Here is a 14,547-nt window from a genome sequence, read left to right on the forward strand (position 1 = left end):
CTAGAAATTGAATTTCCCAATTCCAGAAATCATACTTAGAGAAATTCCTAATATCGCCGCGTATGACATTGATGAACTCTATTATGAATTAGTTCAAGTAGGGTTCGCATACCCTATTTATGAGATACATAAACCCAACGGGCATATTTGTCATTCCTAGCGGTATGACTAAAACCTTACCATAGCCCTATCACACTCTAAAAATGCCTCATTATGCTAATGGTAACTAGAACGTAAGTCAATCTTCGAATAGGAATCTAGGTCCCTATAACTGATTGAACACATAATCAATTCTCGGTAATGGGTACCAAAATTTTATGGTTCGTTTATTCAGTTCTTGATGATCGATACTTGATTGAACTATCTTTCTTTTTCATGAATAAAACTAGTGCTCCTCAGAGTAAGAAGCTTGGTTTTATGGAACCATTGTCTACTAGTTCTTGAAGTTGATTGGACAGTTTCTGCTCTTCCGATGTCGTCAATCTATGCGGAGACTTAGCTATCAGTGCAAAATTTTGGATAAGATCGATTCTAAATTCAACTTAATGCGGTGGGGGTAATCCAGGTAAGTCATCTGGGAAGACTTCTAGAAAATCGCGAACAACAGGAATGTCTTCTATCTTTCGTTCCTTAGCCTTTGTATCGATAACAATGACAAGGAACGCCGGATATCCTTGCGAAGCATCTTACGAGTTTTCGTAATACCGGTGAGCTTCAAATCAGAAATGCTTCGATCGCTAAGAATTGTTAGCGTTTCCCCATTTGGGAGGGGCAAACGAACCAACTTTTCTAAACAAATGATCTCAGCAAGGTTTTTAGACAACCACATCGAAAATGCCTAATTCTGCTGGTAAAAGATCAATACTGAACTTATGGTTTTCTAAAAGAATATTACATCCATGAATAACCTCTCCAGTTTCGATCAAATTCCATTGGCTAATTCAATTGAATATTTATTATCTACTTTAGTTGTTTTCATACCAAGTGAGCATTTGAATTGTTTAGAAACAAAACTTAGATCAGCTCCGGTATCGAATAATATGAAGGCATAATGGTTGTTTATGAGAAACGTACCAGTGACCACTGAGGAATCCTTACGGGTGGTCACACCCCGGTCCAGGGCCTAGAGGTGTGACCAACAGTTGATACCTGTTTTGTAAATATATCAGAGTAGCGAGTTCATTTTGGCGGAAGTCTTTAAATATTAAAATATTAATTTACATTATCAAAATTACTCGGGAATTAAACACCCGAGTTTCAGTTATACAAAACAGTGTTATTAATAATACAAGGATTTATGATTTTCAAAACGAGCCATCTCGAGCGATCTTCTATGACTCCAATCCTTGTATACCATATACGGTAATCTAATTACCTGCAAGAGTGGGAAAAACACGTCAGCTATATGTTGGTGAAACGTTGACTCGATAAAACATTTATAACAGTCGTTAAATACATACATAGTTTTCTATTTCACAAACTCAGCAGGCATGCCTGTCCATTCCTAGAATTTGTACCACTGCCCTACACACACCATTCAAAGGTTCCCCGAGTACATAGCCCCTGTTCGGAGACAACCTTCCCCTAGGATATGTAATCCTTATGGAGAACTGGTTATGACTGACTTGGTTTTGTATGCCAATTATCAGTTATGTATGGATCCAGACACATGTGTATTCGGTCTGAGTTGCTTTTTATTATCTATTTTGTATTATAACGATTTTAGAGATTTTATCTCATGCAAACATTTATCAGACTCTTTGTAATAAACAACCAGTCTATTACAAGAGTAAAATCAGTTTAGACAGTAAAAGGTTAACGTGTTCACCTTGTATAATCAGTAGGTATTATCAGCCTCTTTGACTTCAGTATGCTATTCACCTATATTCATAATAGGTATGCATATGTACCTAATTGGTATTATTCAGCAGACTTTAAGTCTGTAACAGTTTCAGCAGACTCGAGGTCTGATCAGCAGACTTGAAGTCTGATTCAGTTCAGTAGACTCTTAGGTCTGCCCTAACCTTAGTATAGTTATAGTCGTTTTATGAAAATACTTTGGATTTACATATGACGTTTGGAATAGCACACTTTGGCCTAATAAAGGATATCACGTTGGTAAACTTTTCCAGGTAAGCAAACGGGTCCCGCGGTTGATTGGGATGTATACGAATTGCTTTCCTTAGGCAAGAAGAGTCTACTAATGATACCCCCCTTCCAGTTACTACATGCCCGTCAAAATAATAGTTTTGGTAACAGTACTTCACGTGGAAGCAACGTTTTTCCTTTATAAAACATTATTTGGAAAATATTAACAGTTTAACGACTATACCCTTTACCTAACTAAGTTGTAACTAGATATTTAAAGTAACTAGTAGAGTAACTTAACCTTAATCCTACCTTAAGCGGCTAGGCGGAACTGAAGAACGTAGGAAATCAGCAGCAATTCAGCTTGTACTTTGTCTACGTGATCAACAGCTCGTTAAACAGCGTAACGACTCCTCGTTTCTTCACAAAAACAGCCCTCGGCACCTCGGAACTCTCTTGCACGCTAACCAAGGTTAACTATGTGAAAAAAAGGTGAAAATGGGATGAAATGGCTTGAACCCGTAGCTGCCCTTTTATAGGCGAGTTTTGCAGACCATCACGTAGCGCGATGGCCTTTTCCCTAAGGCCGTCGCGTAGCGCGACACCGCAATTAATCAGAAGCTGCCACGTGTTGACACGTGGTTGGCCACGTGTCCCGGGTTACTTAACCTGGTCATCGCGTAGCGCGATGGATTAGTTGGGTTTGGCCGTCGCGTAGCGCGGAGCCCCCCATTTTTCTTGAACTGTGTGATTCTCTGTCGCGTAGCGCGACGAAGTTCATCAGGAGACAAACCCAAAATTTTTATTTTCAGTCCTTTAACTTTCAGAATTGACATTTTTAGCCCAAAATTAGATGGGGTATTTTCACGGTGTTATATCCTCCCCACCTTTAGAAAAATCTCGTCCTTGAGATTTATGTAAAGAGATATGGATATTTCCGTTTCATTTTGGACTCAAGTTCCTAAGTGAATTCCAGACCCCTTCGTGAATTCCATCTAACTTTCACCAATTTTAACCTTTGACGTTTCAGGAACTTGGTTTGACTATCTTCTATCTGTATCAGCTCTTCTACAAATTTGAGTTTCTCATTCACTCGTACGTCTTTTAGAGGCATAGAAAGTGTCTCATCGGCTAAACATTTTCGTAGATTTGATACTTGAAACACGTCATGTATTCCTTGCATCTATTCGGGTAACTCAAGGCGATAAGCTACAAGACCTATTCTTTCAACAATTTTGAATGGTCCAACAAAATGCGGACTTAACTTCCCTTTCTTTCCAAAACGAACTACACCATTCCAAGGTGATACTTTGAGCAACACTTTATCTCCTTCTTTGAATTCTAACGGTTTTCGTCTTACATCAGCATAACTCTTCTATCTGTCACGTGCTGCTTTCAATCTTTTTCGGGTTTGTATCACTTGGTCAGTTGTCCTTTGAACAATCTCGGGACTTGATAACTGATTATCATCAATTTTGGACCAATATACAGGTGTTCTGCATTTCCTTCCGTATAGTGCTTCATATGGTGCCATTTGTATGCTTGTATGATAACTGTTATTATATGAAAATTCCATCAATGCTAGGTGAGTTTCCCAACTACCACCTAAATCTATAATACAAGCGCGAAGCATATCTTCTAATGTTTGAATTATTCTTTCGCTTTGTCCATCGGTCTGTGGATGATAAGCAGTACTTAAATTTAACCGTGTATTAATTGCTTTTTGAAAACTTCTCTAGAAATTGGAGGTGAAACGACTATCTCTATCAGATATGATTGACAACGGCACACCATGCAATGATACAATGTTTTCCACATATAGTTGTGCCAATTTATCCATGCTATATGTTTCTTGAATCGGAATGAAATGGGCTGATTTGGTTAGTCTATCAACAATGACCCAGATAGCATCATTTTATCATGATGTCTTAGGTAATTTCATAATAAAATTCATGGTAATCATATCCCATTTCCAGATTGGTATTTCTGGTTGTGTTAACAACCCTAATGGCTTTTGATGCTTGGATTTGACCTTTGAACATGTTAGACACTTAGCCACATACAAGGCAATCTCTTTCTTCATTCCGATCCACCAATAATCATCTTTAAGATTATGATACATCTTGTCACTTCCCGGATATATCATATACTTAGATTTGTGAGCTTCTTCCAATATCTTTTCCCACAAGCTTCCAACCATTGATACCCAAATTCTTTTCCCTAATCTGAGTATATCATCGTCGCCTTTTACTAACTGATCTATTGTTCCATTTCCCTTTTCGGCCTTTATATTTTCTTGTTCTAGTGCCAACTTATGAGCTTCCTTAATTTCAGTTAATAAATCAATTTTGAGTTCTAATCTCAAAGCTCGTACTCGTTTTGGCTTTTCATGCTCTTTTCTAGTTAAAGCATCAGCTACCACATTAGCTTTACCTTCATGGTAAACTATTTCACAATCATAATCATTCAACGTCTCCATCCATCGCCTTTGTCTCATGTTCAATTCTTTCTGATCAAATATATGCTTCAAACTTTTGTGATCAGTATAGATGGTAAATTTTACACCATATAAATAATGTCGCCATAATTTCAACGCGAAGACTATAGATCCAAGTTCAAGATCATATGTGGTGTAATTCTTTTCATGAACTTTTAATTGTCGTGAAGCATAAGCAATTACTTTCTTCCCTTGCATCAAAACACATCCCATTCCTGTATGCGAAGCATCACAATACACAAGGAAATTATCTTGTCCCTCAGGTAAGGCTAAGACAGGTGCATTTGTCAATTTCTGTTTAAGAGTCTCAAACGCCTCTTCCTGTTTCGATCCCCATTCAAATTTCATAGATTTTCGAGTAAGTGAAGTTAATGGAACCGCTATTCTTGAAAAGTTTTGTATGAATCTTCTATAGTAACCGGCTAGCCCCATAAAACTTCTTACTTGAGTCGGGGTCTTGGGTTTCTCCCATTTCGTAATAGCTTTAATCTTTGCCGGATCCACTTGAATACCTTTCTCATTAACAATATGTCCAAGAAATTGGACTTCGGATAGCCAGAACTCACATTTAGAGAATTTAGCATACAACTTTTCCTTTCTTAATGTTTCCAGTATGATCCTTAGATGGGTCTGATGATCCTCCTTTGTTTTGGAATAGATAAGAATGTCATCAATGAAAACAATATCAAACTTATCTAAATAAGGCTTGCAGATTTGGTTCATCATGTCCATAAAAGCTGCTGGAGCATTAGTGAGTCCAAAAGGCATAAAGTGAACTCATAATGTCCGTATCGGGTTCTAAATGCAGTTTTGGATATATCTTCTTGTTGAATCTTCAATTGATGATACCCTGATCTAAGATCAATTTTCGAAAAACAACTTGCTCCTTGTAATTGATCGAAAAGATCATCAATTCTCGGCAACGGATATCGATTCTTGATCGTGACTTTATTCAATTCCCGGTAGTCAATACACATTCTCATTGATCCGTCTTTCTTCTTGACAAACAATATTGGAGCTCCCTAGGGTGAAGAACTTGGTCGAATAAATCCTTTTACCAATAACTCGTCCAACTGCTTTTTTAGTTCCTTCATCTCAGTTGGTGCTAATCTATAAGGAGATTTAGCAATTGGAGCTGTTCCCGAAACTAAGTCAATTCTAAACTCAACTTCTCGATCGAGCGGAATTCCAGGCAACTCGTCAGGAAATACATCCTTGAATTCAACAACAATTGGGACCTCTTCCAGTTTCTTAGGATCTGGCTCCTTGGTTACACAAGCCATGAATGCTAAGCAACTTTTTCCCAAACAATGACTAGCCTTTATTTTTGAAATGGTTCCTATTTTACCAGAATCTTTATCGCCAGCTATTCGCATCATTCTCTTATTTGGAGTTAAAATTTCAATAGCCTTTTCGTTACATAGTATTCGAGCTTGGTTGGCGGCTAATCAGTCCATCCCTAAAATAACATTAAATCTAGCTAACTCCATTGGTAACAATTGAACTGGCATTTCATATCCGGCTAAGGTGATATAACTACTTAATACCTTAGATATTTTGATTAATGACCCATTAGCCGTTTCTACTTCATATTGCTTACTTAATTTAGCTAGAGGTTCATTTAGTAAATCACAGAATTTATAATCTATAAAACTCTGATTAGCTCCAGAATCAAATAAAACTCTAGCATAAGCATTATTAATAGGGAACGTACCAGTGATCACGTCTGGTAATTCTCCAGCTTTTTGAGTGTTAAGCATGAAAGCTCGTGCATTCCCTCTATTGGCTTCATTCCTGGCACCACTACCACTGGCGCCTCCAGCTGCCGGTTTCTTTTTAGTGCATTCCGCACTAAAGTGCCCTTTCTCACCACAATCAAAGCAAACGATTAACTTCTTCCGACAATCCTCCTCCTTGTGCCCTGGTTTCTTGCAGAAATTACAAGTCGAGAATGGATCAAATTTACGAACTTCGGACCTCACAATCGGTCTCATGCACTTTCCCTCGTGTCTTTTTCCACAATTTTTACACAGTGGTCGATTAAACACACTTGTCCCTTCTCTGTTTTTCCAAACTTCTGTCTACCATCATTCTCTCTATTCCTTTCTACCACCATCTTTTTCTCTTCATCCTTATTTCGAATCATACTTTCCATCAGATATCCTGCTAATTCAATTGCATATTCAATACTAGCAGGCATGTGTGATCTTACATGATCACGAATTTCTTTTGGTAACCCATAGATGTATCTGGTTACTTTGTTATACTCCGGTGTAACCAGATGCGTTACAAGTCTACAGTATTCAAGGAACTTCGTGTTGTATTCCTTGAGATTAGTGCCGATGACTTTATGATTCCATAACTTGGTCTGAATATGATCAACTTCATGTATCGGGCAGAACCTTTGTTTGACCAGCTCCTTGAAAGTTTTCCATTCCAGATTGTACATGTTATTCCTTCCCTTGATTTCAATTAACGTGTTCCACTACTCCAGTGCCTCTCCTTTAAACATTTGAGAAGAGTACTGGATGCTTTCTTCCTCGGTACATTTGCTTATGATCACAATAGATTCCATTTCTTCCAACCATCGGAGCGTTGTTATTACCCCTTTATCCCCATAAAATTCTTTTGGTTTATATACTTGAAAATCTTTAAGGTACATCCCGTGCTAACTTTTGCTCTTTTTATTTTACTTGGAATGTGTTCAGCAGTGGAACTTTCACAACCTTCTTGTTTCTTTTCTTTCTCATCTTTTGTCTTTTCAGTTTCTTTTCTTTTTGAATGTACCGATATGCTATGGCTTGGCTGCTTTGGTTTAACCGATTTTGACTTGGCTAAACTTTTAGAATTAATTGTGTGGTCTTGCACCATCTTGATTACTAACCGTGTGGTCTTGCATAACAAGACCCGGTGCATATCTGCCTCTATTCGGTTCAACCGGGCCTCTGTCTGGTTTGACCGGGCCTCTAACTGCAACACCCGATGTGCTATTTGGTCCAAGATTAAGCCTCCTGCTATCTCCCTATTTTCCATGCCCTGAAACCGTGCCTTCAAACTTTCCAAAGCACCAGCATGATGAGCTAACCTCTGCCCATGGTAAGTTAGTTCATCCTGATAACGGACATAACGAGAAAGCCAGTCGTGCCTTTCCCTAGGCGCTGGCTGGACAACTGGGATACGAGTAGAGGGCCCCGCACCCGGTGTCTGGTACTTAGGTGAGATGCGTGAATCAGAATGCTCAGTCTCAGGTGTGGCTGGTTGCTTTCGTTTGCGGTCATTCACCTGAGCTAGTGCATTAGTCAAGATAGTGGGGGCAGTAGTAACAACTGTGGGCTGAATGGGTGTGATGAGAGGTGGGGGTAACTCCCCATCTTCATCAGAGTTAGTCAGGTCAACAAAAGTCTTGGGTGAAGCCATCTGTGACAAGTAACTTAAAATAATAATGGTTACATAATTTTTATATGAGGATTTCCTAAATTTTAATAATTAATATAAATGGTACTTTAACAATTTACCTTTAGCTTTGCTTCGTGAGGCGGGGAAAAACGTGTGTTTGAATACTTGGTTATAGTTTAGAAATTCTTAACAAAATTTCTAATTCACTATAACGATTGGCTCTGATATCAACTTCTGTCATACCCAGAAAATCTTAACTTAAGCAACAGAAGATTTGACTAAGTCATTTCGGTGGTGACAGACGCCTTTTCAGCCAGTCACAAACAAATTTGTGTATAATACATATGTTGGACTTTATTCAACAATCAGAGTTTTTACACGTGTTCAAATACACGATTTTTATTCAAAGTACAAGTCCAACTAAACAAAGGTCAACATTCTTCCCATTCAAACACATGTCACCATTTTTCCTTCACGCTCCACTAAGCTCCAAATCATTATTTACCTGAAAAGTATATTAAAACATTTGTCAACACAAATGTTGTTGAGTTCTCATTTAAAAACCATGATGTAATAGCTCTTGACTTTTACGTCAATTATTTCTCCATTTTAATCAATGAGGATATCATTATTAACGTTTAATCTTGTTTTTTTATTTCTTAAACAAATCGTATTAGTTGTAAACGAGCAAAGAGTACAACACATGTATGATTATCAAATGAACAACACGAGACATACCAAACTCAAAATATTCCCCCCTTTATAACCAGTATCTCTGGCTAAATGAGGGGCGTCACCCTAATAGATCTATCAATATTTCTACGAGCAAAGAGTACAACACATGTATGATTATCAAATGAACAACACGAGACATACCAAACTCGAAATATTCCCCCCTTCGTAACCAATATCTATGGTTATTATAACATGTAAACATATATAAATTTCCAGATTTCATATTATATCATAAATTTATATTTTTATTGATTATAAACATGTATTTAATTTTCATTATAAATTTATCATGTCACATATTAATGTCTACAATTATGAGGTCATTTTCCAATAACGCATAGCATTTAAATATCTAATAAAAATCAGATTTTAATATTACTTTTTCCAATGCTATAAATATTATTTTCTAATTATTGTTAATAATTGTAATTTAACATTTATAATATTGACAATAATATTTTTATGTGTAGCAAACAACTTAAGTGTGTGACATGCATAAAGATCCTATGTGTTTTCATATGATTTTACATAAACTGAATCTAAAAATTCATACAACTAACATCATAATCATATCAATCTATCTCTTACAATATCATGCATATATCATCAAATCTTAAGAATGCATAACAATAATCAAACATAAATCATCAAGATACACACATGCATGTAACATTGAATACTTGAAAACACACACATACTCATATTCTCTCTCACTCACGGATCTCTCTCTATCTTTTCCATATTCACACTTTTAAACCCATTTTCAAGTCTTTTATATCTTAAAATCATCAAACCAAACTTAATAAATATGAAAATGGAAGTGATATGCATGTGTGCTTGTATGTGCATGTGGATTTGGGTTCCACACACACACACATAAACCCACAGCTCACATGCACACACACACACTTGATTTTCAAAGTTCCATTTTCACATGAGTTTTGTGGTTTAATGGCTTGTGTGAATCCTTTTAAGGTGCAAGAACAAGTGTTTTGCATCCAAAGCTTAAAGAGCAAGATTAAGTTCGGACTTTACCTTAGGGTTTGAGAGAGAGATGAAAGAGAATGAGTTTGGTGGTCCCTAGAGGTGTGTTTTAAGCTCCATTCCTTCCTATCTTGCTCCTTACTTCATGTTTCTTGGTTTAAAGTTAGGGTTTTAATGATTTTATGGAGATTATGACATGAAATGGAAGAGAGAGGGAGGAGGGAGAGGGTGGCCAGATTTTAGGAGAGGGAGGAGAGAGGGGATAGTGGTGGTGGTCTTGGGAAGCTGAGAGGTGATTATGTAATGTTCCAAGACACCACTTGTCCATATGCAAGCATATGGAGGTGACTTGGGAGGATAAATTTCTAACAACACATTAAGTAATCAAGGCTAGGATGACAGCCGGGGGGGGGGGTTGGACGGCTAGGGCGTTAAATATAGGGGAATCATTTTATTTTCTTGCATAATATATGTATTAATCTAAGCCCTCTTTGTATTAGTTTGTAATTGATAACAAGTTAAGGTTGTTTTTATGTAAAACCAATCACATATTTGGATTCCTCATAAAATTACCTTCAAAACCATATAAAGATGTAAATTTTTGAAGTTTGTTGGTTTCGGATCCTTACTGTGTCCGTTGCCGGCTTTTACTTGCTTATTTTCCAGTTTTCGCGAAACGAACATTCTAAAATTATGTTTATGGTCTAATATTAATATTTTCACTATGTTTAAGTTATTTTAAGTCATTCCCGACCTTTAGGAATTTATTTGGATTTTTAACCTTACCTGGGTCACTGTTGGTGTCAGTTTTGCATAGTATGTACTACGCGCCAAAACTTAACTTTTTGAGTACCATAAAATATAGCATATATATTTTTGGAATTTTTAGACTAAAATAACATTATTTTATTATTTATAATATTTTATTTATATAATCACGGATTACATTAGTACCGGATTATGCTTAAAATAGAAGGGTGTCACACATATGTCCCTTACGTTTACCATTGATGACAGGGAGTACAAATTGCAGGGGCTGTCACCGGAAGACCAACAAATTGCTACCTTTTGACACCTCACTATTGAACCTTTTGAGATGCACACCACTGGACCAGGAGCTCCATTTTCTATTACCCAACTGAGGGCAAGTCGATTCTCTAAGCAGGCTGCATTGATACGAACCCTATGAAGCTGGATACAAGGAAACGAGATGGAGGGAAAACATTTGAAAGTTTAGGAAGTGGGGTGATCCACTAAACCAGGAAGTGGGGATAACCGCCCACTAACTTTTAGTTTAAGTATTTGTTTTAGCCATTTGTTTTGTTGTTCGTGTTTTATTTATAAAATTAGGGTTCTTAACCTTTGTAATTTGGAGACATAATCCTTCTCGAATTGGATTAAAATCTATCAATTCCATCTATTATTTTCCGGTTTCTATCATTGGTTCCATTGTCGGGAAACACCATTCACCCAATTTAATAAAAAATATAAATCAATCTTCAATTTCATTCACCAATCTTATCCTCCAATTAATATCAATCGATGGCTCCTAAAACCCGAAGTAATGCAAACCTAGCTTCTTCAAACCTTGACCCGGTAGCTGCCCAACTGGCAGTTATCGCATCATTAATGGAGTCCCTACAAAATGACGTTACTGCTCTAAAGGCACGTGACAAGAAGGAAAAAAACTGGCCGGGGTTTTAATCGATTTAACGAAGAAGATTCTTCTTCAGGAAGCTACAATCGACACTTCAGGTCTTACAACAAAATGGATTTTCCAAAATTTAGTGATGGAGATCCTTGTGGGTGGATCCTTAAGGCTGAGAAGTATTTCTGGTACTATGATATACCCGATATGGAAAAGTTTGACATCGCTTCTATGCATCTAGAGGGAGACGCTTTGGACTTTTACTCATGGTTGTCAGCCAAACAGCCCATTTCCATTTGGGAAGAATTAGTTCAAGCCCTAACCAAACACTTTGGCCCAGCCGAGTTTAAAAACCCAAACGAGTATCTCTGTGCGATCCGACAAACGGGGACAGTCCAAGAATATCAACAGGAATTTGCTAAAAGGTCATATAGGGTTTTGGATTGGCCAGAGCATTGCCTCTTAGGAGTGTTCTTGAACGGCCTCAAAGAAGAATTAAAAGCTGATGTTAGGATTCATAAGCCTCGAACCATTTACAATGCTCTGAGTTTAGCATTAGAATTCGAGTCAAAGTTAAACCACACTCACAAGGGAGTGCAATCACAGGTCATAACCAACACTCAACCAGCCCCGTTCACCACTACATCAGCAGGAAGAACCACCCCTATTTCTTCCCTTAGCATCTCAGAAATAGAGAAGTAGGCTAGGTATGCTAAAGGTGAATGTTATAGATGTGGGGATAAGTTTAGTCGGGGGAATTGTTGCAAACCAAGGAGTCTCAAACTGTTAGATATCATAGATGGGACTGAGGGACAAGCAGCGGAAACTGAGCAGAATTCTTCTAGCGAATTAGCCAAGATCAGCCTTCATGCTCTCTTTGGTCAATCAACAACATCTACCATGAAGCTAAAAGGGGTTCTTGAGTTAACAGAGGTTCTAGTTCTATTCGACAGCGGATCGAAACCCAACTTCATCTCTGATAAGTTGGTGAACGACTTAAGGATCACTACACAGCCTATTGCTCCTTTTGGTGTCCATATCGGGAATGGAGATGTTATTCGTTGCAATCGGGTTTGTACAAATGTTAACCTTAAGCTAGGTGACCTTCAGGTGTTTCAAGATCTCTGCCCTTTTGCTTTGGGAGGGGCAGATGTTGTCCTTGGTATTAAGTGCTTAGCAACACTCAATACCGTTCAGGCAAATTGGCAACATATGTCCCTTATGTTTACCATTGATGAAAGGGAGTACAAATGGCAGGTGCTGCCACCGGAAGACCAACAAATTGCTACCTTTTGACACCTCACTATTAAACCTTTTGAGATGCACACCACTGGACCAGGAGCTCCATTTTCTGTTACCTAACTTGAGGGCAAGTCGATTCTCCGGGCAGGTTGCATTGATACGAACCCTATGAAGCTAGATAGAGGGAAACGAGATGGAGGGAAAACATTTGAAAGTTTAGGAAGTGGGGGGGGGGGGGGTGATCCACTAAATCAGGAAGTGGGGATAACCGTCCACTAACTTTTAGTGTAAGTATTTGTTTCAGCCTTTTGTTTCGTTGTTCATGTTTTATTTATAAAATTAGAGTTCTTAACCTTTGTAATTTGGAGACATAATTCTTCTCGAATTGGATTAAAATCTATCAATTCCATCTATTATTTTCCGGTTTCTATCAGTATGGGTTACATCATTTATTAGTTTTCCTATTAATAATCTAAATTGGTTTTTTCGGTTCGGTTCATTTTTTCTTTGGTTTTGATTGATAGAAAAACCGAACCAAAAATTTGGTTTGTGAAAATAAAGAAAAAATTGCGTTTGTTACTTTAGTTCAAATTTAAGCCAATTGTTTCCAAATGTCACTTTTGACACAGATAGTCAAACTTGACAATAAAATCAAATTTGATCAATAAAAAGTCAAGATTGACAAATAACTTATGATTAGTCAACAAATATTTAACAGCCAAATATCTAAAAAAAACATATTGCCAATTGTGTTTAAAACCTTCATCATCAATATGTGATCGTTAGCTATATTTCTATATGTTTAAATAGGACAAAATTTTAACACAAAGTATATCAACCATGAAAAAAACAAGACATTGAAGTCCGCATCATAAAATAACTCAACTTTTATGGCTCTACTTCTCTCTAGCAATAACATACATGTGTATATATTAAAATCAATATTCACATAGGGTGTAATTTTAGACTTTTTGGCATGAACAAGATTAATATGTGATGCAATGTAAGACCTCGAATCCCGGGAATCCTACAGTTGGTAAACATGTCAAAAACTTATAAAAATTTAACCAAGAAAGACTTCGTTTTATTTAAACCGATTCAGAGTAAATAACAGCGGAATAATTAGTGTCTAGATTCCCAAAAACTTAAACAACATTTGTAAACTCAAGGCAATCCATTTCATATAAAAAAAACTAGTTCAGAGTATAAAATCAGCGGAAATCATAAGTGCAAAAAACAAAATCCCAAAAACCAGAAAATATGCCCAAAACCGAATTTAAATGCATTAAATAGTAATTAAAAGTAACAGTCTTCATTATTAATTTCCCGACTAGCTATGCCTTCAACTGACCAAGTAGTCTCGAGCACGTCCCAGCGGTAAGCATCCTCCCATTAACCTGAAACTCACACTAACATACACACAAAGTCAGCTTGAGCTGAGTAAGTTCAAGTTTTAATAAATGACCTTTATATATCCAAGAGTTTAGATATAATACGGGATATGAACTATTAGGCCATAATAAATGATAAGTAGTCATACTTACATATCTATATAATTATATCCCTATGCATAACATTAGGGTCGAGCATACGTACAACCCAAACACGTAACATCCAAGTAATAACATCAGGGTTGAGCACACGTACAATCTAAACACGTAACATCCAAGTAATAACATCAGGGTCGAGCACACGTACAAGCCAAACACGTAACATCCAAGTAATAACATCAGGGTCGAGCACATGTACAACCCAAACACGTAACATCCTATCCATCGTATGCAAACACAAAGTAGGCATACGTAAACATCCTTAGTCAATAACGACTAATTAACATCGCCAATCATTGGACACATAGTAACACGTGTATAAACATACGTATATATATTTTTCCAAGATATACCATACTACAAGTATGCCTATGGGCCATAAGGTATCACATGTGTATACATACTTA

The 14,547-nt window shown here is 37.1% G+C and overlaps 2 protein-coding genes across 2 annotated transcripts; one reads left to right on the top strand and one right to left on the bottom strand.

Moving 5' to 3' along the window:
- Nucleotides 1–6,033: 6,033 nt before the first annotated feature.
- LOC143535532 (uncharacterized) lies at nt 6,034–6,579 on the bottom strand. Its single transcript, XM_077029757.1, has one exon. It carries the CDS (start codon nt 6,577–6,579, stop codon nt 6,034–6,036), a length of 546 nt encoding a protein of 181 aa, XP_076885872.1.
- A 4,889-nt stretch (nt 6,580–11,468) lies between these two features.
- LOC143535533 (uncharacterized) lies at nt 11,469–12,050 on the top strand. Its single transcript, XM_077029758.1, has one exon. The coding sequence runs from the start codon at nt 11,469–11,471 to the stop codon at nt 12,048–12,050; it is 582 nt and encodes a 193-aa protein (XP_076885873.1).
- The last annotated feature ends 2,497 nt before the right edge of the window (nt 12,051–14,547 follow it).

This window comes from Bidens hawaiensis, unplaced genomic scaffold (assembly GCF_021521415.1).
Source record: "Bidens hawaiensis isolate Kalapana, Puna unplaced genomic scaffold, B.hawaiensis_p1.1 tig00010563_1, whole genome shotgun sequence".
Classification (NCBI taxonomy): domain Eukaryota; kingdom Viridiplantae; phylum Streptophyta; class Magnoliopsida; order Asterales; family Asteraceae; genus Bidens; species Bidens hawaiensis.